This window comes from Lissotriton vulgaris, chromosome 9 (assembly GCF_964263255.1).
Source record: "Lissotriton vulgaris chromosome 9, aLisVul1.2, whole genome shotgun sequence".
NCBI classification, from domain to species: Eukaryota; Metazoa; Chordata; class Amphibia; order Caudata; family Salamandridae; genus Lissotriton; species Lissotriton vulgaris.
Window position 1 is genome coordinate 1,242,049,173 of NC_141697.1, and position 22,256 is coordinate 1,242,071,428.

Consider the following 22,256-nt stretch of genomic DNA (forward strand, 5'->3'; position numbering starts at 1 on the left):
CTCTGCTCTCACTTGTGCTTCTAATGCCCCTTGGTCCTTTGTACATCCTTCTCCGTGCGCTCTGCCCCCATCTATGCTTCTAATGCCCCTTGGTCCTTTGTACATCCTTCTCCGTGCGCTCTGCTCTCACCTATGCTTCTAATGCCCCTTGGTCCTTTGTACATCATTCTCCGTGCGCTCTGCTCTCACCTATGCTTCTAATGCCCCTTGCTCCATTGTACACTCTTCTCCGTGTGCTCTGCTCTCACCTATGCTTCTAATGCCCCTTGGTCCATTGTACACTCTTCTCCGTGCGCTCTGCTCTCACCTGTGCTTCTAATGCCCCTTGGTCCTTTGTACATCCTTCTCCGTGTGCTGTGCTCTCACCTATGCTTCTAATGCCCCTTGGTCCTTTGTACATCCTTCTCCGTGTGCTCTGCTCTCACCTGTGCTTCTAATGCCCCTTGGTCCTTTGTACATCCTTCTCCGTGCGCTCTGCCCCCATCTATGCTTCTAATGCCCCTTGGTCCTTTGTACATCCTTCTCCGTGCGCTCTGCTCTCACCTATACTTCTAATGCCCCTTGGTCCTTTGTACACTCTTCTCCGTGTGCTCTGCTCTCACCTGTGCTTCTAATGCCCCTTGGTCCTTTGTACACCCTTCTCCGTGCGCTCTGCTCTCATCTATGCTTCTAATGCCCCTTGCTCCATTGTACACTCTTCTCCGTGTGCTCTGCTCTCACCTATGCTTCTAATGCCCCTTGGTCCTTTATACACTCTTCTCCGTGCGCTCTGCTCTCACCTGTGCTTCTAATGCCCCTTGGTCCTTTGTACACTCTTCTCCGTGTGCTCTGCCCCCATCTATGCTTCTAATGCCCCTTGGTCCATTGTACACTCTTCTCTGTGCGCTCTGCCCCCATCTATGCTTCTAATGCCCCTTGGTCCTTTGTACATCCTTCTCCGTGTGCTCTGCTCTCACCTATGCTTCTAATGCCCCTTGGTCCATTGTACACTCTTCTCCGTGCGCTCTGCTCTCACCTGTGCTTCTAATGCCCCTTGGTCCTTTGTACATCCTTCTCCGTGTGCTCTGCTCTCACCTATGCTTCTAATGCCCCTTGGTCCATTGTACACTCTTCTCCGTGCGCTCTGCTCTCACCTGTGCTTCTAATGCCCAGTGGTCCTTTGTACATCCTTCTCCGTGCGCTCTGTCCCCATCTGTGCTACTAATGCCCCGTGGTCCTTTGTACATCCTTCTCCGTGCGCTCTGCTCTCATCTATGCTTCTAATGCCCCGTGGTCCTTTGTACATCCTTCTCTGTGTGCTCTGCTCTCGCCTGTGCTTCTAATGCCCCGTGGTCCTTTGTACATCCTTCTCCGTGTGCTCTGCTCTCACCTGTGCTTCTAATGCCCCTTGGTCCATTGTACACTCTTCTCCGTGCGCTCTGCTCTCACCTGTGCTTCTAATGCCCCTTGGTCCTTTGTACATCCTTCTCCGTGTGCTCTGCCCCCATCTATGCTTCTAATGCCCCTTGGTCCTTTGTACACCCTTCTCCGTGCGCTCTGCCCCCATCTATGCTTCTAATGCCCCTTGGTCCATTGTACACCCTTCGCCGTGCGCTCTGCTCTCACCTGTGCTTCTAATGCCCCTTGGTCCTTTGTACATCCTTCTCCGTGTGCTCTGTCCCCATCTATGCTTCTAATGCCCCTTGGTCCTTTGTACATCCTTCTCCGTGCGCTCTGCCCCCATCTATGCTTCTAATGCCCCTTGGTCCTTTGTACACTCTTCTCCGTGCGCTCTGCTCTCACTTGTGCTTCTAATGCCCCTTGGTCCTTTGTACATCCTTCTCCGTGCGCTCTGCCCCCATCTATGCTTCTAATGCCCCTTGGTCCTTTGTACACTCTTCTCCGTGCGCTCTGCTCTCACTTGTGCTTCTAATGCCCCTTGGTCCTTTGTACACTCTTCTCCGTGCGCTCTGCTCTCACTTGTGCTTCTAATGCCCCTTGGTCCTTTGTACATCCTTCTCCGTGCGCTCTGTCCCCATCTATGCTTCTAATGCCCCGTGGTCCTTTGTACATCCTTCTCCGTGCGCTCTGCTCTCATCTATGCTTCTAATGCCCCTTGGTCCTTTGTACATCCTTCTCCGTGTGCTCTGCTCTCACCTATGCTTCTAATGCCCCTTGGTCCTTTGTACATCCTTCTCCGTGCGCTCTGTCCCCATCTATGCTTCTAATGCCCCTTGGTCCTTTGTACATCCTTCTCCGTGCGCTCTGCTCTCACCTGTGCTTCTAATGCCCCTTGGTCCTTTGTACACTCTTCTCCGTGTGCTCTGCTCTCACCTGTGCTTCTAATGCCCCTTGGTCCATTGTACACTCTTCTCCGTGCGCTCTGCTCTCACCTGTGCTTCTAATGCCCCTTGGTCCTTTGTACATCCTTCTCCGTGCGCTCTGCCCCCATCTACGCTTCTAATGCCCCTTGGTCCTTTGTACACTCTTCTCCGTGCGCTCTGCTCTCACTTGTGCTTCTAATGCCCCTTGGTCCTTTGTACATCCTTCTCCGTGCGCTCTGCCCCCATCTACGCTTCTAATGCCCCTTGGTCCTTTGTACACCCTTCTCCGTGCGCTCTGCTCTCACTTGTGCTTCTAATGCCCCTTGGTCCTTTGTACACCCTTCTCCGTGCGCTCTGCTCTCATCTGTGCTTCTAATGCCCCTTGCTCCATTGTACACCCTTCTCCGTGCGCTCTGCTCTCATCTGTGCTACTAATGCCCCTTGGTCCATTGTACACCCTTCTCCGTACGCTCTGCTCTCATCTGTGCTACTAATGCCCCTTGGTCCTTTGTACATCCTTCTCCGTGCGCTCTGTCCCCATCTATGCTTCTAATGCCCCTTGGTCCTTTGTACATCCTTCTCCGTGCGCTCTGTCCCCATCTATGCTTCTAATGCCCCTTGGTCCTTTGTACATCCTTCTCCGTGCGCTCTGCCCCCATCTATGCTTCTAATGCCCCTTGGTCCTTTGTACATCCTTCTCCGTGCGCTCTGCCCCCATCTATGCTTCTAATGCCCCTTGGTCCATTGTACACCCTTCTCCGTGCGCTCTGCCCCCATCTATGCTTCTAATGCCCCTTGGTCCATTGTACACCCTTCTCCGTGCGCTCTGCCCCCATCTATGCTTCAAATGCCCATTGGTCCTTTGTACATCCTTCTCCGTACGCTCTGCCCCATCTATGCTTCTAATGCCCCTTGGTCCATTGTACACCCTTCTCCGTGCGCTCTGCCCCCATCTGTGCTACTAATGCCCCTTGGTCCTTTGTACATCCTTCTCCGTGCGCTCTGCCCCCATCTATGCTTCTAATGCCCCTTGGTCCATTGTACACCCTTCTCCGTGCGCTCTGCTCTCATCTGTGCTACTAATGCCCCTTGCTTAATTTACGCCAACTGTTCCTGCTTCGCCAAACTCCTCCTGTCTTGTTTTTTTTAAGGTAAATTCATATTCGAGCAACATTTTGCGAGCCAACCAGGACTGATTGGTACCTTGGACCCTAAGTTGTCATAAAACATACCAGAAGGAAGCATTTCTTCTTGTGATATTCTGAGACGTCGCCTTTCTCTGGCAGACAAGGGACGGTCCTGTACAAAAAAAAAAAAGTAACGTCAAGTTTGAATATTTTACTCATCAAAAAACAATGCAGACCGTGAATGTATAGGGAGCTGTATAAATAGATGCCCTATAAAAATCTCTATTTCTGTTCCCTTTTTACCAACAGGCATTTCTTGCAAGCCACAAAAGTACAATCGCCTGCATCCAAACATGAACGCAGTCCCAAGAGGCAAAAAGTGCATTATCAACATCTAGTCACGTGAGGAATATCATGTCTGCTACATGTTCCTCTGTAAACATGGCAGTGCCGGTTTGGAGACTGAGAACCAGCCATTTAATATGCATGTTGATTTGTTATTCTGCTCACAGATTATTTCACATTGAGAAACATCTGTTCAGGTGTTTTTGCTTTTTCTCTTTTTACAACTTCATTTTTTGATTATGCATCTTGCTATCAATGTACTGGCGTCATAGAAGTTATAGAAACCTGGAGCCATCTTGAGTGTAGAGCAGCATATTAGTTGCAGGAAGGCACAGAGTATGAAGACAATTGATGTGAGAAACCAAAGAAGTAGAATCTTGGTTTTACCAGTGAAAAGGAAATGCTCTCTTATTCAGGGTTTTCCAAAGTCATACCTGGGGGGACGGATCCTTGCCAGATTTTAAGATAACTACATTTATCTAAGTGGGTATATGCTAAAAATCTGGCATGGATCCGGCCCTCTAGGACCAACTTTGCAGAACCCTGCCTTAGATAAAAACGCATACCTGTGACTGTTTAAAACAGGTTCATTAAGTACGGTGAAGAACTTTCAAATGATTTCAAGCAGAATGGATTGACCCTGAACATCTCTTCTCTTCTGCGATCAGACACTAAACTAAATGTGAGATAGCTCTTGAAAAGATGTAGGAGAACGTCCTGGAATATGGGGCCTCGATGAACATTCCGAGCAGATTCAGGACATTCGACCACCAGCTCCTACTGTCCGGACTGTTCCAATACATTTCATCAGTAGCGTTTGCTGCTGCAGATTTGCTATCGTGCAGCACTGAAAAGAACAGCGGCTGCTAGTGCTTCCTGGAATGTGACTTGAATTGTCGACCTCTGAGTAAATTACAACCTCTATCACTGGACCCTTGGTTATGCTCCCATCTGTGTGGAGATCCTTCTCAAGTTTGGGGAAATTGAAAAGTCTTGGCGTGATTTTGATAAGATCCTCTTGCTGATTCCCTTGTGATTAATGGAGTGGTATAGACAATCCAGCTGTCATGCCTAAGGCAGAGCATCCACAGAAGTAGACAACACTTGGCTGCACCAATACAGAGCCTGATGTATAGAGCTTTCTGGTGGAACAATACACCATCTTAAGGCTGTTGACAGCTCTAGGTGAAGGCACTCAAGTTTATGATGCCTCAGCAGGTGTCTGCTGGTGGACAACACGCTGTTCTAACCTTTAAGCCTGGTATTTAGGTGAATTCCAGAAGTGGTGCCGAGGTACAGAACTGTGTGTTATGGAACACAAATCCCCAGCCGAGAAAGGGAACTTTCCAACGACTGCCCTGACCCGAGGTACAAGAGATTTCTGTAAGGGGATCAAAGATCTGGAACAGCTCCGGATGGAGGCCAAGAACATCCTGTGGCCCATTATTGGAAAAACATGGAGCAGCGACTACCCCTGACCCCCCCGCCCACCCCCCCCCCGCACACACACAAATATAAGCGAACAGAAAGGACCCCACTGTGGGATACTGATCTATTAAAGGAAGTGGGGTATTTGCAGGGGTTTAATAAATGGGAATTCTGGGTATAGACCACCTCGGGGACATCTGAAGGGGTCCAGCTATGATCTATAATCTCTTTCAGTGACCTACAAGTAGAATTCCAGACGACTGACTCAGACCCATATCCTGGAAGGTGAACAGGTGCAGGAACACACTCCCCTGGTGGACAGGCTCTTGTTGGGATTCAAACGTAGACAAGGCCACCTCCATAATAAATAGGAAAATCATGAATAACGCACCAGAGCCGCTGAGGGCCTTGTGGGAGGCATAGGAAACGGACGTAGGGATATTGGAAAATGATGACTGGGAGGAAGCGATTCAAAGTCTTACAGAGATATCAATCCGGGCCCGCTTTAGTGTTATACAGCTCTGTATCCTCCATTGATTCTACTCCTCCATAGTGCTCATGCACAGGTTGGAATGCTGCAACACAGACCACTGTGCCAGGGGCTGTCAGGAAGCGGTTCCTTCTTCCACATCTTATGGGCCTGTCCTGAAATCCAACTATACTGGAGGGGGTAAGAGACCATGTCTGAAGCCAGACTCTACCAATGGATGCCCGTTGGCATGTACTGTGTGCTACGGGAGAGGAGACCTGGCTGAAGTACCACAGAATATGGCTGATGGTGGCAAAAAGGAATATTGCCAGGGCCTGGGGCACGAGTCTTTCTCAGAGGTTAATAAACTCCGTGGCGGCTGCCACTAACAAAGGCCGGTGGACGCGAGGCAGAAGTGCAAGGGGAGATGGGGGAGCGATCGCGGGGGCGACGGGTTAATAATAATTTTTTTAAGTACCTGACTATGCCGGCCGCCTCCCGCATTGCGTTGCTTCTGCTGGCCTCTTCCTGGGTCCCAGCAGCCCCTGGTACAGACTCCCAGCCAATCCCAGCACAGGGATTGGTCTGAGCGGGCAGAAAAGATGCTCCACTCAGGTCATGGCGCTGTGGGGTTTCTCCAGCCTGGCTGCATTAGCAGCCAGGCTGGAGAAATCTAAGTGTGCATGTGTGTTTTGGTTGGCCGGAGACAGCCGGCCAAACACACATGGGCACTTAGGGAGTGCACATGCACTCCTCCTCCACCCTCCCATGCCCCACCTCTCCATGCACAAGCTGGCTCAGAGCCAGCAAACAAAAAATAAAATGATGCTAGAGCACGGTTTTATTTTTCGTTTGCTGGCTCTGCGCCAGGGAGTGGGGCGATGCTCCTCCGCCACTAAGGAGCCACCACTGAGTAAACTGGAAAACGGATCTCGACTGGTGCTGTGCAGCTGAGAAGGTGGTCTACGAGAGCTGGAGATGCTTACCGAAATGGGAGAAGGTCGGGGGTCAGTGATGGCATATAGGGATTACTAATGGTTTTTCTGGGAGACGGCTTGAAAGAGATTCACCACTATTATTTAGGGAGACCAGTATCTGCATGTGAGGCATGGCTATGTATCTGTATTAGGTGTACCGGGCCAAAGTGAAATATCACAATCTACGATACTTCTCGTCGCTCATCTTGCTAGTGTATCATTGTTTTTTTGCAACTCAAAAAATGTTTAATAAAAGAATAAAAAAAATTAAAAAAAGATCTTGAACAGCCTAACTGGATCTTTAGGAAAGGTGTAAAGCTACCGCTCCTTAAGGTGATCACACCCCTCAACACTGGCCGCCTTCAAACGTGTACTTAAAAAGTGTGAAGATTTTATACAAGTACAATATATTGTTCGATCGGCATTCTTAAATGAAATATGTAAATGGTGCTTCATAGTTTGAGAACGGCAGCCGTCTTTTAGCACCACTGCAAACATTTAACAACACCTGGTATATATTTTTTTGTGAGAAGCTAATTAGGAAGATGGATGTGGAAGTTCTTTTAAAATCCTTATGAATTTTAATTGCGATTTTTATCTAATGATACTTGTTAGACCAGGCACCTTGGCGTGAGTCTCCCTTCCACTTTTTGCTGATGTGCCTCAGATGTTTTGCTGGCGTTAGCTGCTCAGGGCACTGTGCCACTGCCAATCAGTGCCACAGTGTAAGTGTTCCTGATGAAAAGTGTATACATGTAATTGATTTCCATGATTGGCTTATTGGATTTACTATCAGTCCCCAGTAAAGTGCACGCGGAGTGCCAAGGCTTGTAAATACCGATACGGCTAGTGGGCCTGCAGCGCTGGTTGCGCCACCCACAGAAGCCGCCTCGTAAAATGTGTCTAAGGTCTGCCACTGCAGAACCTGCGTGCAGCCTGGTACTGTCATGCTGGCTGGGTAAGTGCACACACTTGCCAGCCTCTAACCCTTCCCTTTACTTCATATAAGTCACCCCTTTGGTAGGCCCACGGGCAGGGTGCATTGTAAGCATAAGGTAGGACAAGCCCTGATGTGTGTGGCATGTCCTAATATTGAATTATAGCCATTCTTGTTTTTCACTATTGCAAGGCTACCTGTTCTCTTAGGCCAGAATGGGCTGCTGTAATTATTACACTCTAATCTCCCAGTAGACTCGGGGAACATGGTAGGTAGTCAAGTTTAGTATGCCTGAACTCATAATTATAAAATACTTCTTTAAGTAAAGTTTATTCTAATATCCTGTGTTCGCAAATGCTACTTTTCGAAAGTTAGCATTTGCTTGCCTAACCATTCAGCCAGCCTCTGCTCTTATGTGTATCTGCTGTCTGGTTTATGTGAGTGGCAGGGCTGGGGAATACAGGTGGTGAATAGAAAGATTACACCAGGATGGGTGGGGGGAGTGCCCCTTGACTCGGAAAAGGCCTGTGCTTTGCCACCTCAATGTCGGCTCCGCCTCCTGGGGAGCGGCTGACGACTCTGCCCTACACCTTGTAAAGAGAGAGGGGAAGACAGTCAACAGAGTACTCCTGGACTGTACTTGTCATCACAATGCTGGCTCCACCTCCTGCGGAGCGTCTGCGGGGCCTGCCCTGCTCACTGAAAAGAAAGACCGGACTTCGCAAAACAAAGTGCTCAAGAGCTGAAATGGACTAGGCAAAGGCCCCCCTGGCCTTGAAAGACAAAAGAAACGGTGTATAAAAAGATCCTGTTTTACCACAACGAACCTCTGCCCAACTAGAAGGACCAAGAAGAAAATGAAGGACTGGCCTGCAGTGGTGCCTTGCTGAGGAAAAGACCAGACAGGACTTTGTTTAATTGTGCTTAAACTATCTCCAAGGGCTTGATCTGAGCTTGCCCCCTGAACTGAACCCCAGGACCAGTGGGTTCAATTCTGCCTGTGCTCGTCTGCTGCTGGGCCCTTGTGTTCTATTCCCTCGCCGGAGTTTGACTCGGGTGCCCTCGCCCCTCCTAAGATCGTGACAGCCCGGAGCCTGGCCGCCCCTGCCCACTGAGAGCCCCGCTCGAGTTCGAGTCGCTCTCTCCCCGCTGGGCCGTGCCGCCCGCTCTGTCACCTCGCCTGCTACGGAGCGCGTTGTGTGCCTCTCACCCTCTCCCGCCGGAATCTGCCCGGAGCGCAGCTGATAGCCCCGTATGGTCCGTACACCGATACGTGCCCGACTGTCCGGCTTTGCCCTCCTGCATACCAAGGTCTGTGCCGCACCTCAAGAAGAGCCTCTAGTACGTCCGGTACCGGAGGCACGGTGCTGTACCTGCCTGCCTAAGAACGCAACGCCCCACCCAGATCCACAGGTACGACCCCGCAACGCAGACTTTGCCGCGCACCCTCTGCGTACTAAGAAGAAATACGCACCGCAGGTCTGAACGGCGCCTCGCCCCGTGAGCTGCTCCAGACCCCGGATCGCCCGCAACCCTCCACATCGTCCCGCTCACCCGCCTCGCACCTTGAGGGGGGCTTCGAGCCGGATAATTCCTCGGAGAACCGCCGGCCCCGTCCCGGGTCCACCCTCACCTGTGGCCGCGCCCGAAACGCCTCGGACACCCGCAACAAGGTACACTTGAACTCGAGCCCAAGTTCACATCGGATCCAGGGTCCGCAACGTTTGTTTTCCCTGTCATCCGTCATTCACCAACGGGTCGCTTCACCAGCGCGAAGCGTGCCTCGACCCCTAGCGTACCTTGCTGACAACAACACTAAAGACTTTTGCCTATTTAAAATCTGGTGGCCTCATTCGCTAAACGTTATATGGTCTTGTGATAATTATGCAACTAAGTATTTTTATATAAAGCTACGTATTTTTGATACAATACTTACGACTGGTGTCCATTTGTGGTGGGTCTGTGATTTTATTCTATGTGGTCATAAATGCTTAACCCAACTATCGCCCTGAAGATTAGCCTTGTCTGCTCGTGCCACACTACCTAGAGGGTGAGCAAGGTTTATTTCTAAGGAGTAGTTCTCTTACCTTGACTAGAGGAGAGGGTCCCTGTTTGTCACAAGTGCATACCTGTGCCAACCAGAGACCCCCGATTCTAACAATACTCAATTATCATCATGAACGCCCACTGGTGACTTGGAAAAAATTGTTAACTATGATGAATAAAGAAACAGGGTTCCTCCCCTATGGCCTAACTCTGATGCTTTCCAATGTTCCTGTTATTATGGAGAAGGGAGAACAGGTTCCCACCACAGCAGCGCGTGCACTTCTTGTCCATAGTCACTCTTCCTCCGGTAAATCCTCCCATCTTCTCTTCTGTTGTTTTTACTGAGAGTAAAGAGCGGAGGAGCGATGAGACCGGGTCTTGTGAACGCACATGAGCACGAGTCATGTCTGGTGCAACCAAGGCCTTCGAGTCCACTGCGTTCAACCACTGACTTGCTTGAAGAGTCCTTCTCGTTTTCCAAGGGGTCACTGGAGTTTTATTTTTTTAAGAGGAGTTCACTGGAAAAGGAAAGTAATCCTTCTCGGGCACTCTCCAGCAGGGAAATCTTAAGAATTTTGGGGGCCCTGGGTCAAATATAATTTGGGGGCCCCTGTGTGGAACCGCTTTGGATTGATGATCCAATTCCAGGTTTTTCATAGCCTCTTCGGCCAGGTCACTGATACTGCACAGGCAGACTGGTCCAAACTCTAAATGTGTTTCCTTCTAAGAAACAGAGAAGTAAGTTTTGAATACTGTACTATAGCATCGGCTTACTAATATTATTGCAAATAAGCAACCCACTACCAGGGGGGGCGGAGCTAGCCAGCGTTGATGGTGGACGCGTGAGCCTTCGGCTCCTCGCCTTAGCCCCGGAAAAATCCTGCTAATTTATCCTTCGATGTGTCCAACCTTCCACATTCGGCTCTTCTACACCCACTGAAACCCCAAGGCATCAGTGAGAGGCTTCCTGACCCTGGCTGGCGAGTTCCTCCGAGTGGATTGAAGCGAGGATCTTTGGCGATCCGGCGGCAGCGGACTGGGCCTGACGCCGCGGACTATCCTAGAGAGCTGGCCGAGCGACGTCACCCGACGTGCGGCCGCGGAGCCCGGTAGAGACGGAGTGGTGATCAGACGGGCCGAGACCAGGCATTTTCTCGACCGGTGCGCACTCCCCTCCCTGGCTACCACCCCCCTTCTTGAACATTTGCCCTCAAACGAAGTGGGTCTTTGGCGGCGCTGAAGCTGTGTTTTTGAGCAACGTGGTGGTGCCCCCGCAGCAACGGAGTGATCGCAGGCGCACATCAGACCCGGTGTGTTCCGGTGTCCCTATGGCCCTCCCCGCTCCTGGGTGGTGGGACCGGTGCTGAGACTTTTGTACTGATATCGCTCAGAGCCGTGTGCAGACTTTGCTAGAGTGGTTGGAGGCTGCTAGTCCCTCCTCACGGGCGCCATCTTGGGTACTCTGCGCTGCCAACTCAGGCCTAGAGGCCTCGGAGACCTGTGGCATCGGATCGCCGCCGGGAGAGGCTCAAACGCTACCCCTGCCGACTGGAGGGAGTGAGGTGCTCAACATTCCTGCGTCCGCCCGCTGCTAGAGACGAACATGGGAAAGAACGACGCCATGCAGGCAAAACTCTCCTTCGATCGGCGTCGGCCGAAAGGATCGGATGCACCGGCCTCGGAGGCATCCCCGAAGGGGGCCACTGCGACTGGCCCGGCGACCACAGAGCTGCGGGACATGCTAGCTGCCATGGAAAAGGGCATACAGGACAGTATCGCGTCTGTTGGCTCTAAAATAGACGCGCTGTCGTACCGTATGGACCGCATGGCGGAACGGGTCGACAAGCACGCGGAGCGCCTGGACATGGCGGAACGGCGTCTCTCGGAGGTGGAGGAGGCGCAAACCGAATGGGACAAGGACAGGAAACAATTCGGCAGACTCCTCCAGGTAATTCGAGATAAGGCAGAGGATTTGGAGGCGCGTTCGCGCAGATCTAATATCCGCATCACGGGAGTGGCAGAAACCACCCAGACTGGCAAGATGGAACTCTATGTAGAGAAACTGTTGAAGATTTTGCTCGGGGAGGAGGCCTTTTCTCCCATGTTTATCGTGGAACGGGCGCACCGCACGCTGGGCCCACAACCGCAGCCGGGCGCGTCTCCTCGCCCCATCATCGCGAAGCTTCTCAATTACCGTGATAGGGACACTGACTTGCGCCTGGCGAGAGACAAAGGCAAGCTACAACATGAGGGCATGGACATCTCCCTTTACCCGGATTTCACGGCTAAAGTCTAGGAGGAACGGAGACAGTTTGCGCCGTACAAAAAACAACTGCGTATGCTGGGCCTGGACTACGCGATGCTGTATCCCGCCAAACTCCGCATCAACACAGGGGGGCATTCCTACTTTTTCACAGATCCCAGAGACCTTCAGAAGTCCCTGAAGGAATGGACCCGGGAGCGCAAGGAGGCTCAGAGGAACCGAGAGGACGACACTGGTTCAGTCTCGCACATGGACGAGCAGGACTAGATGGGTCCTAGTGGAGCATTTGGCTCTCCTCAACGCGGAGAGGACACCATTCCTCAAATGGAGGAGCTGAACCACCCCCTTGGGGGGGCGGTAAGTCTGGGTTGCACTATGACTGTCAGTCCTGCTGGGTGGTGCAGCGTACGAAACGAGTGGGCCCTCGCCTAGGGCAGACAGTTAGCCTGGACTTATGCTATGGCGATTATTGAAGCGGGGGGAGGACATCGCTGCTTGGGGGTATGCATAGGCCAGCGATCAACGGTTGGGGGGTTGGTGGGATTGGGGAGCACATTGGTGTGATTTACTATGGACACTGAACAAATAGCGGGGTCAGGCCGGAGAGTCAAACTAGATATATGCGGTAGAACAGTAGGTGGTGCTGTTCCTTTCAGGCGTGCTCTGCCCCGGTGCCTTTGGCTGTGTGACTCCCTGGGGAGTCGATTTTCAAAACGAACTACATCTTGCTATTTTTGGGTTGATGGGGGTTGACTTTGGGGTCTGTCTGACCTGGTTGGGGGTGGTCGGCTGTAGGTGGGTGGGGGAGCGGGCGGTTGGGATGGGGGGGGCTACTGACGGGGTTTCTTGTTTCAATGGTTTTGGGGAGTTCGAAATTGCTTTGAGTGGAATGCTATGTGGAAATGTACCCGAATTGAAGTGCCGGCTGACTAAAGCGGGGAAATGTGTACTGCTGCGTTTTGTTCTCGCCATCCCTGGTGATACGATGGTTCAAATGTCCTTGCTATGTCGAATGCTGCTTTGAATGATCCCACACATACCCCACACACTCTGAAAATGATGACCTGGAACGTGCGGGGCCTGAACGATTACCGCAAGTTGAGGAGGGTCCTTAGTTACCTACACCGACATCATGTTGATCTGGCCCTCCTGCAAGAAACCAATTTGCCTATCAACAGCAGGATGTTACAGTCTCGTGGGTTGGCGGGACATACAGTGGCGGCTGGCTTCACGACACATTCCCGGGGGGTACCAACCTGGGTCAGCCCTTCCTCACAACTGAAATTGATCCCGGTAGTGGCAGATACGGAGGGTAGATATGTCCTAGCTAGATGTGTGGGTAAGGGACTTGACCTGCTGATCGTTAACGTTTACGGCCCCAATTATGACAACCCTGACTTCTATGCTGCCCTGTCCACACACTGTAGGTCTCACGCACAGCCTGGGATGTTATGGGGAGGTGATTTTAATTTTGTCTTTGACCCTGAGAGGGACCGCTCCTCTGGCCCTGCTCGACGGCCGGTGGCCTCCGCCGCCTACATGAAAGCTGAGCTGATCAAACTTGACCTGGTTGATGTCTGGAGGGATAAACACCCCTCGAAGGGTGGCTTCACACACTATTCGGCATACCATAACATCCACACCAGAATAGATTATTGGTTGGCGACTCCTCCTGTCCTGAGCAGTATTGGCACCTGCAAGGTTCTCCCGTGCACCCTCTCGGACCACTCCCCCATTCTGCTGCATCTTTCCACTGCTAGGAAGGGCATCCCGGCCTTTACCTGGAGGTTCCCCCCCTTCGCCCTGTTGGATGATGTCTTTCGGGGCGAACTGGCGGAAGACATTGATAAGTTCTTTGCTACAAATTTGGGCTCTGTTGATAACTTTTTCACGGTCTGGGAGACATTCAAGGTTTTTATTAGAGGCATGGCTATGTCAAAACACTCCAGTATGTTGCGCACCATTAGACGGGAGTTGACAGCGTTAGAAGCTAAGATGGCGGACCTGGAGAGCCGCCAACTTCAGGACCCTGGCCCTGACATTAGCTCGGTGCTCACCCCTTTACTGTCAGAATATCAGTTACTGGCAGACAGGGAGGTTCTCTACATGGGTAAATACGCTACGGCCCGGGTCTATGGGGAAGGAAATAGGCCGGGCGCCCTTCTGGCTCGTATGGTTAGGGGCTCTCGGAAACCTCTAGTGATAGACGAATTGAGCTCCCCAGAGGGTGACGTGGTCACTGATGAGGAGCAAATTCTTGCGACTTTCAGACGCTATTACGCCGAACTTTACCAGTCCAAAACACAGGGCGTTGAGGGTGAAATGGACGATTATCTGGACCATATCGCCATGCCTTTCCTGCGGAATTCGGACAGGGAATTTTTGATGGCTCCCTTTCAGGAGGACGAAATTTTGGAGGCCCTAGCCGGCATGAGAGCGGGTAGTGCACCGGGTTCCGATGGGCTCACGGTGGGCTTCTATAAGGCCTACAAAGACATCCTGCTCCCACACCTGATCACCCTCTTCGACGCGATCTGTGAGGACGGTGAGATGCCCCTCACTATGCGCGAGGCGTTGCTGGTCACCATACCGAAGCCGGGGAAACCCCCGGACCTCTGCAGTTCATATAGGCCTCTTAGTCTGCTAAATGTGGACGCAGAGATATACGCCAAAGTACTGGCCAATCGGCTGGCTCTCTTGGTCCCGGAGCTGGTTGCGCCCGAACAATCTGGATTCGTTCCATGCAGAAATCTAACATACAACATACGCACGGTGCTGGGAACGATGCAACATGTCCGACAGGAGAACCGGGCACTAGCGATATTCCTGGACATGGAGAAGGCATTCGATTCTGTCGAATGGCCATTTATGATTAGAGTGCTTCGGAAGCTGGGCCTGGGCGAACCGGTTCTGCAGAGGATTGGTGCGCTGTACCACCGTCCGTCAGCCAGACTGAAATTGGGAGACAGGGTGTCGGAACCGATCCATATTGGCAGGGGAACTAGGCAGGGCTGCCCCCTCTCGCCTCTACTTCATGCGCTGGTGGCGGAACCCCTGGCTTGCGCTATAAGGGAGTACCACAGTCTGGAGGGGATAAGCTTTCCCACCTACAAAATAGGGATATCGACGTACGCTGATGACACCTTGCTATACGTCCGAAACCCGGAGTCGAATTTGTCCGCAGTTCTCCGGGAGGTGGTCCGCTTCGGCTCACTCTCAGGTTTACGGGTGAATTGGGATAAATCTATCGCTTTCCCTCTCACTCCATTGACGCATCCCTTCGACATGGAGTACCCACTGAGGTGGTCCACAGACTCGGTCAGGTACTTGGGTATACGACTGCACACCGACCCGGAGGTCCTAGTCCGGGATAACTATGGCGTAGCCTTCAATAAATTAGTCGATGATGTAGACACTTGGTGTAAACTTCCACTATCCCTCCTAGGCAGGATCGCCATCATGAAAATGATCGTGCTGCCCCGGTTTCTGTTTCTTTTCATAAATATTCCAGTGGTGCTATCGAAGGCCTTTTTTAGACAGCTCACACAAGTCCTAATCTGACTGGCCTGGGGCGGCAAACAACCTAGGGTACAGTGGGCGACACTAATTCTCCCCTGCGAGATGGGGGGTCTGGGTGCCCCGGACTTGGAACGATACTACCGAGTGGCGCAAGCTGCTCATCTGCACTCATGGGTCCACGGCGACGCACGCACGCCGCATTTAATTCTAGAAAAACTGTATGCAGACCCGCTCCCCTTGCCTGCCACGATCTGCCTCCCGGTAGATCGCTCTGTCGGAAGAATGGATTCCCTTAAGGCGACCAACCATGCATGGCATGCCCTGGTGCGTGCCCGCGACTGTACTATGTTGTATTCCCCACTGATGCCGATCGAATGGGCGCTCTGGCTGGACCCCTTGGGAGAGAAGGGCGTCGTCGAGGCCCTTCGCTCTCTCGGAATCGCGAAGATGGAGGATCTGTTTACTGAGGGCACACTAAAAACTTGGGATCAGCTCACCCCCACGACATCGGGCCCCTCATTACTCCAGAAATTCCAATTTCACAGGCTGCGCTCGGCGTTCCGGGAGGTACTGGGCTCTGCTATGGAGGAACCTGAGGAGGTCCCTGAACTGACCTATATCATCAAAACTAAAACACCTGCTAAATTAATCTCGCACGTCAACAGGTTGGGAGTGGCCCATCAGCGCCTGCTACACTCTAAAGCTAGAGCTGCTTGGCAGGAAGATCTGCAGTCACCCGTCGACGACAACATGTGGCGATACTGCTGTTCCAGTACGCGCAAAATCTCTCTCAATGGCAGGCACAGATTGGTGCATTTCAAGTTCCTTCAGCGGGTGTATTACACTCCCGAACGGTTACATCGATATGGCCTCCGGCCCTCGGCGGAGTGTGAGCGTTGTCGAACGCCGGTTGCAGACTTTTTCCACATGGCATGGCTCTGCCCTGGGGTACAAGCTTTTTGGGGGGAGGTATTTACTGAGCTCGATCAGATATTGGGGGAGACACTGCCTCGAGCTCCGGAACTGGCACTACTAGGCTACTCTAAGCCACTCCCCCCATCTTTACGTCGTCTGGCCGATATGGCGCTGCTGATAGCCAGGAGAGTGGTAGCGGCTTGTTGGATGCGAGGGCCTCTCCCCACCAAGACAAGGTGGGCAAGGGATTTACAGTTCTGCTGTACTCAAACCGAGCTGTACAGTGAATTGCTCCCGCCTAGGAGCAGACCGAAAAACTTTTGGGACCTCTACAAGGAATATCAACAGAAGGGAGAGGAAGGCGGTTCAGACACCTCAGAGGTGGTGGACCTTCAGGACCACGTATTGGAGTAGGGGGCTGGGCAACCATGGGTTTCTTCCCACGGGTGAGGAGAGGTGGGGGCGGTGGGATGAGATGGGGTTGACTTGAAGTTCGGGGACTCACAGGGGGCGTGATGGGATGGCTACCGGAGGGGACTGACATACTGGGGTTGGGGATAGGATAGGGCGCACAACAGACACACCAAGCTTTTTCCACGATTCGGAGTATGTAGAAATTCCACAGACACACTCACGGGAGGGGAGGGGGGAGTTGGGATGGGAGTTTGGGTAGTTTTCTTTGACCTTCTCCTCAACATAAGACCTTGCTAACAAGTTTTCATCAGGGGATAGCCAGCTGTCGTACTGCACCTCACGCTACCTCCAGGGGGGTATCACTATCGGTTATACTGGACTGGTGCCACTTCATCACGCCGCCGGGCCGCCAGGATGCCGGCTACTATGGCTGTGTACACCTTTTGGCCACAATGTTATTGTGATATGTAGTTACCATGCAATGTGAGTCTGTAAGTGCTTAAGTGACGACAATGGCTTTGCTGTTAACAAAGGTCTTTTAAATAAAAATTAAAAAAAATAAGCAACCCACTACCACTTCTCAAATGTGAGGTCATGTTTTGATCTAAAAGATTTCTTTTTATAGTGTTGAAAACCATAAAAAATGATTTCTCTACAAAATGTCTGTAATAGACTCCCACACATTAGCCATATTAAAAATACATTGAAGGAAAATGGTATTTAACACAATCTATGTTTAAAAATCACTTAAGGTCATCAGGGCAAGACCGTGTGGTGAAGAGAACCAGATCAACCATGGTCCCCTGAAAGGCTGTAGCCCCGGGCCAGAGCCCACTTTGCCAGTGCCTTAAAAACGTCCACGCTCTCCAGGGTGAGGGAGCAGGAACTGGCCACTATGGGGGGTCTGGGTGCCCCGGACTTGGAACGATACTACCGAGTGGCGCAAGCTGCTCATCTGCACTCATGGGTCCACGGCGACGCACGCACGCCGCATTTAATTCTAGAAAAACTGTATGCAGACCCGCTCCCCTTGCCTGCCACGATCTGCCTCCCGGTAGATCGCTCTGTCGGAAGAATGGATTCCCTTAAGGCGACCAACCATGCATGGCATGCCCTGGTGCGTGCCCGCGACTGTACTATGTTGTATTCCCCACTGATGCCGATCGAATGGGCGCTCTGGCTGGACCCCTTGGGAGAGAAGGGCGTCGTCGAGGCCCTTCGCTCTCTCGGAATCGCGAAGATGGAGGATCTGTTTACTGAGGGCACACTAAAAACTTGGGATCAGCTCACCCCCACGACATCGGGCCCCTCATTACTCCAGAAATTCCAATTTCACAGGCTGCGCTCGGCGTTCCGGGAGGTACTGGGCTCTGCTATGGAGGAACCTGAGGAGGTCCCTGAACTGACCTATATCATCAAAACTAAAACACCTGCTAAATTAATCTCGCACGTCAACAGGTTGGGAGTGGCCCATCAGCGCCTGCTACACTCTAAAGCTAGAGCTGCTTGGCAGGAAGATCTGCAGTCACCCGTCGACGACAACATGTGGCGATACTGCTGTTCCAGTACGCGCAAAATCTCTCTCAATGGCAGGCACAGATTGGTGCATTTCAAGTTCCTTCAGCGGGTGTATTACACTCCCGAACGGTTACATCGATATGGCCTCCGGCCCTCGGCGGAGTGTGAGCGTTGTCGAACGCCGGTTGCAGACTTTTTCCACATGGCATGGCTCTGCCCTGGGGTACAAGCTTTTTGGGGGGAGGTATTTACTGAGCTCGATCAGATATTGGGGGAGACACTGCCTCGAGCTCCGGAACTGGCACTACTAGGCTACTCTAAGCCACTCCCCCCATCTTTACGTCGTCTGGCCGATATGGCGCTGCTGATAGCCAGGAGAGTGGTAGCGGCTTGTTGGATGCGAGGGCCTCTCCCCACCAAGACAAGGTGGGCAAGGGATTTACAGTTCTGCTGTACTCAAACCGAGCTGTACAGTGAATTGCTCCCGCCTAGGAGCAGACCGAAAAACTTTTGGGACCTCTACAAGGAATATCAACAGAAGGGAGAGGAAGGCGGTTCAGACACCTCAGAGGTGGTGGACCTTCAGGACCACGTATTGGAGTAGGGGGCTGGGCAACCATGGGTTTCTTCCCACGGGTGAGGAGAGGTGGGGGCGGTGGGATGAGATGGGGTTGACTTGAAGTTCGGGGACTCACAGGGGGCGTGATGGGATGGCTACCGGAGGGGACTGACATACTGGGGTTGGGGATAGGATAGGGCGCACAACAGACACACCAAGCTTTTTCCACGATTCGGAGTATGTAGAAATTCCACAGACACACTCACGGGAGGGGAGGGGGGAGTTGGGATGGGAGTTTGGGTAGTTTTCTTTGACCTTCTCCTCAACATAAGACCTTGCTAACAAGTTTTCATCAGGGGATAGCCAGCTGTCGTACTGCACCTCACGCTACCTCCAGGGGGGTATCACTATCGGTTATACTGGACTGGTGCCACTTCATCACGCCGCCGGGCCGCCAGGATGCCGGCTACTATGGCTGTGTACACCTTTTGGCCACAATGTTATTGTGATATGTAGTTACCATGCAATGTGAGTCTGTAAGTGCTTAAGTGACGACAATGGCTTTGCTGTTAACAAAGGTCTTTTAAATAAAAATTAAAAAAAATAAGCAACCCACTACCACTTCTCAAATGTGAGGTCATGTTTTGATCTAAAAGATTTCTTTTTATAGTGTTGAAAACCATAAAAAATGATTTCTCTACAAAATGTCTGTAATAGACTCCCACACATTAGCCATATTAAAAATACATTGAAGGAAAATGGTATTTAACACAATCTATGTTTAAAAATCACTTAAGGTCATCAGGGCAAGACCGTGTGGTGAAGAGAACCAGATCAACCATGGTCCCCTGAAAGGCTGTAGCCCCGGGCCAGAGCCCACTTTGCCAGTGCCTTAAAAACGTCCACGCTCTCCAGGGTGAGGGAGCAGGAACTGGCCACTAAACAGGACTGTCCTGTGCTCTGCCCTGCGGCGGGCTTCCAGGACAGAAGAGTGTGGCCATCGGTGGCAGGCCTCGTGATTCTGCACAGCTCGGAAATCACAGGGATAAATACAGCCTATGTTATTCTTATCTTCAGATGCCACCTATATCAATATCAATGTACAGAGTGCACAGAGTGCCAGTGTGCGCGGAGATAGTCAGCGTGACACTGGGATGCCCCTGCATAAAGCTCCCATAGTACAATGTAGCACGGAGAATGCTCTTTGCCATGGAGAAGACTACAAGTTACTTACCTTCGGTAAAGCTCTTTTCGGTGGATACTCTGATCTAAGCGCTGATTCCACCTTCAGAAAATTCCTCTAGCTCACTGGGAAGTGGCAGAACAGGGAGCTGTGAGGGCAGTGACAAATCTGTGGTTAGGCATAGTACCCACCAACGAAAGCAACTTGTTCTTCTGATGGGTGTAGGGCAGCTTCATATAGAAAGAAGAGTTCTCCCAATTAATTTTAGGTCCAGTGGGGGGAAGAAAGGAATAAACTAAGCATAAGGAGTACCTCTAATAAGACCTATATTGCTTTGTCACAAGGAATTATCCAAAAACATTTTCATAAGGAAGGATGCTATAGACAGAAAAGAAGACTTGTAATTATTACAAAGACATTATTTTCTTTTCTTTCTTTTGTCTTTTTTGTTTTTTATATATTTATACATACATACAATTTATTTTATCACATGACAACATAATCAAGAATTGATAGACATTCAAAAGGAATTTTATAAGTTTCAGAAAGTGCAGTTGAAGCAATATGCCCCTAACAATATCTCATACCCTACTGGTGTCAGGTGGGATCATCTGAAGACTTTACGGAGCATTCTGTGGGTGTTGAAGCAGGTGGAGGCAACCAAGTTGACGGTTATCTTATGAAAAGATCGCTGTCGAGGACGATTCTGAGGTTGCGGGTGTGGGTGCTTGTCCGAGGGTGGACCACCATGGAGCGTTCCACGGTGCGGGAGGTCTTCCGAAGAGGAGAACTTCGGTTTTGTCGGTGTTGGGTTTGAGGCAGTTGGCTCTCACCCTGTCGGCGACGTCAGTCATGGTGTTTTGGAAGTTCACTCGGGTGATGTCCGTATCTTTAGTGAGGGTGAGTATGAGTTGGGTGTCGTCTGAGTAGGAGATGATCTTGTTGAGACTGTGTGTCATGGGTGCCAGAGGAGTCATGTAGACAGTGTGGGGCTGAGTGAGGAGCCCTGGGGTGCGCCGTAGATGATGCTCATGGGGTCAGAGCTGTACAGTGGGAGGCGGATTCTCCAAGTGTGTCTGGTGAGAAAAGAGAATAACAGCTTGAGGGCGTTGCCCGTAGATACCGATGTGGTGAAGTCTGTGGATGAGAAGGTGGTGGGAGACGGTGTTGAAAGTCAAGACGGGTCGAGGATGATCAGGGCTGCTGACTCACTGTGGTTAAGGATGGCTCCAACATTGTCTGTGGCGGGTGGACTCTGTGCTGTGATTTGAGCGGAAGCCGGATTGGCAGGATTGAGCAGGAAGTTGGATTACAGGTGGTGGTTGATGGCTTTCTCCAGTACCTTGGCTTGGAAGGGGAGGAGCGATATGGGGTGGTAGTTCTTGAGGTCGTTCGGTATGCTGTGGGTTTCTTCAGAAGGGGTTTGACTTTGGCGTGCTTCCAGGTTTCTGGGAAGGTGGCAGAGCTGAATGCCGAGTGGATGATGCTAGTGAGTGGGGTCTAATTTCTTTGTGTCAGAGGTGGAAGGCGTGGTGGGGGCAGGGGGCAGTCGGAGCTCCGGAATGGATGGAGGACATGATGGATGTTCTGGTTTCTGTGTAGAGAGGTGTCCAGTCGGTCAAGATGTAGGGCGGGATGCTGGTGGGATGAACAGGGAGGTCCAGCTACGGTGGTTGGGGTTCAAAGTTTTTGGAGATGTTGGTCATCTTAGTGTGGAAGAAGACAGGGAGTGCGTTGCAGAGGGAGTGGGAGGGCTGGATGGTGTTTTCGACGTTGTCTTGGGAGGAGAATTCTCTGACGATGTGGAATAGTTCCTTGGTGCAGTTAGTGGACTGGAGGCGGGTGGAGAATGCGGCTTCCTTTGCTTTTCTGATGGCATGGTAGTAGGATTTGAGGGCTGTCTTGAAAGTGATGCTGTCGCCTAGGTCTCTCCAGAGGTTTGCATTTGCGTTTTTCTGCTTTGAGTTCGGGGGTGAACCCTTTGGTGTGCTTGTTGGCTTTACTGTTGCTGAGGGCTTGGATGGCAGCGATGGAGTTGGAGCTATTGGTGATCCATTCAGATAGGTGGGTGGTGACTTGATTGACGTCGTCGGATGTGTAGAAGGTGGTGGTGCAGAGGGTGATCGTCCACTGGGATTCGGAAATGGTGTTCCAGCTTCGGCAGGCGGTAGGGGGCGGTGTGACGGTGGCCTGTTGGGTGACAGCAATGGTGAAATGGACGATGATGTGGTCTGTCCAGGTGAGCTCGGTTGT

General features: G+C 51.6%; 1 protein-coding gene across 1 annotated transcript in view; it reads right to left on the minus strand.

Annotated features, from left to right (window-relative positions):
* NEK4 (NIMA related kinase 4) overlaps positions 1-22,256 on the minus strand; it is a 278,651-nt gene that overhangs the window by 81,586 nt on the left and 174,809 nt on the right. Inside the window, exon 11 of the mRNA XM_086939417.1 lies at positions 3,536-3,602. Coding sequence (XP_086795543.1) covers positions 3,536-3,602 — 67 coding nt within the window. The remainder of the gene's footprint in view (positions 1-3,535; positions 3,603-22,256) is intronic.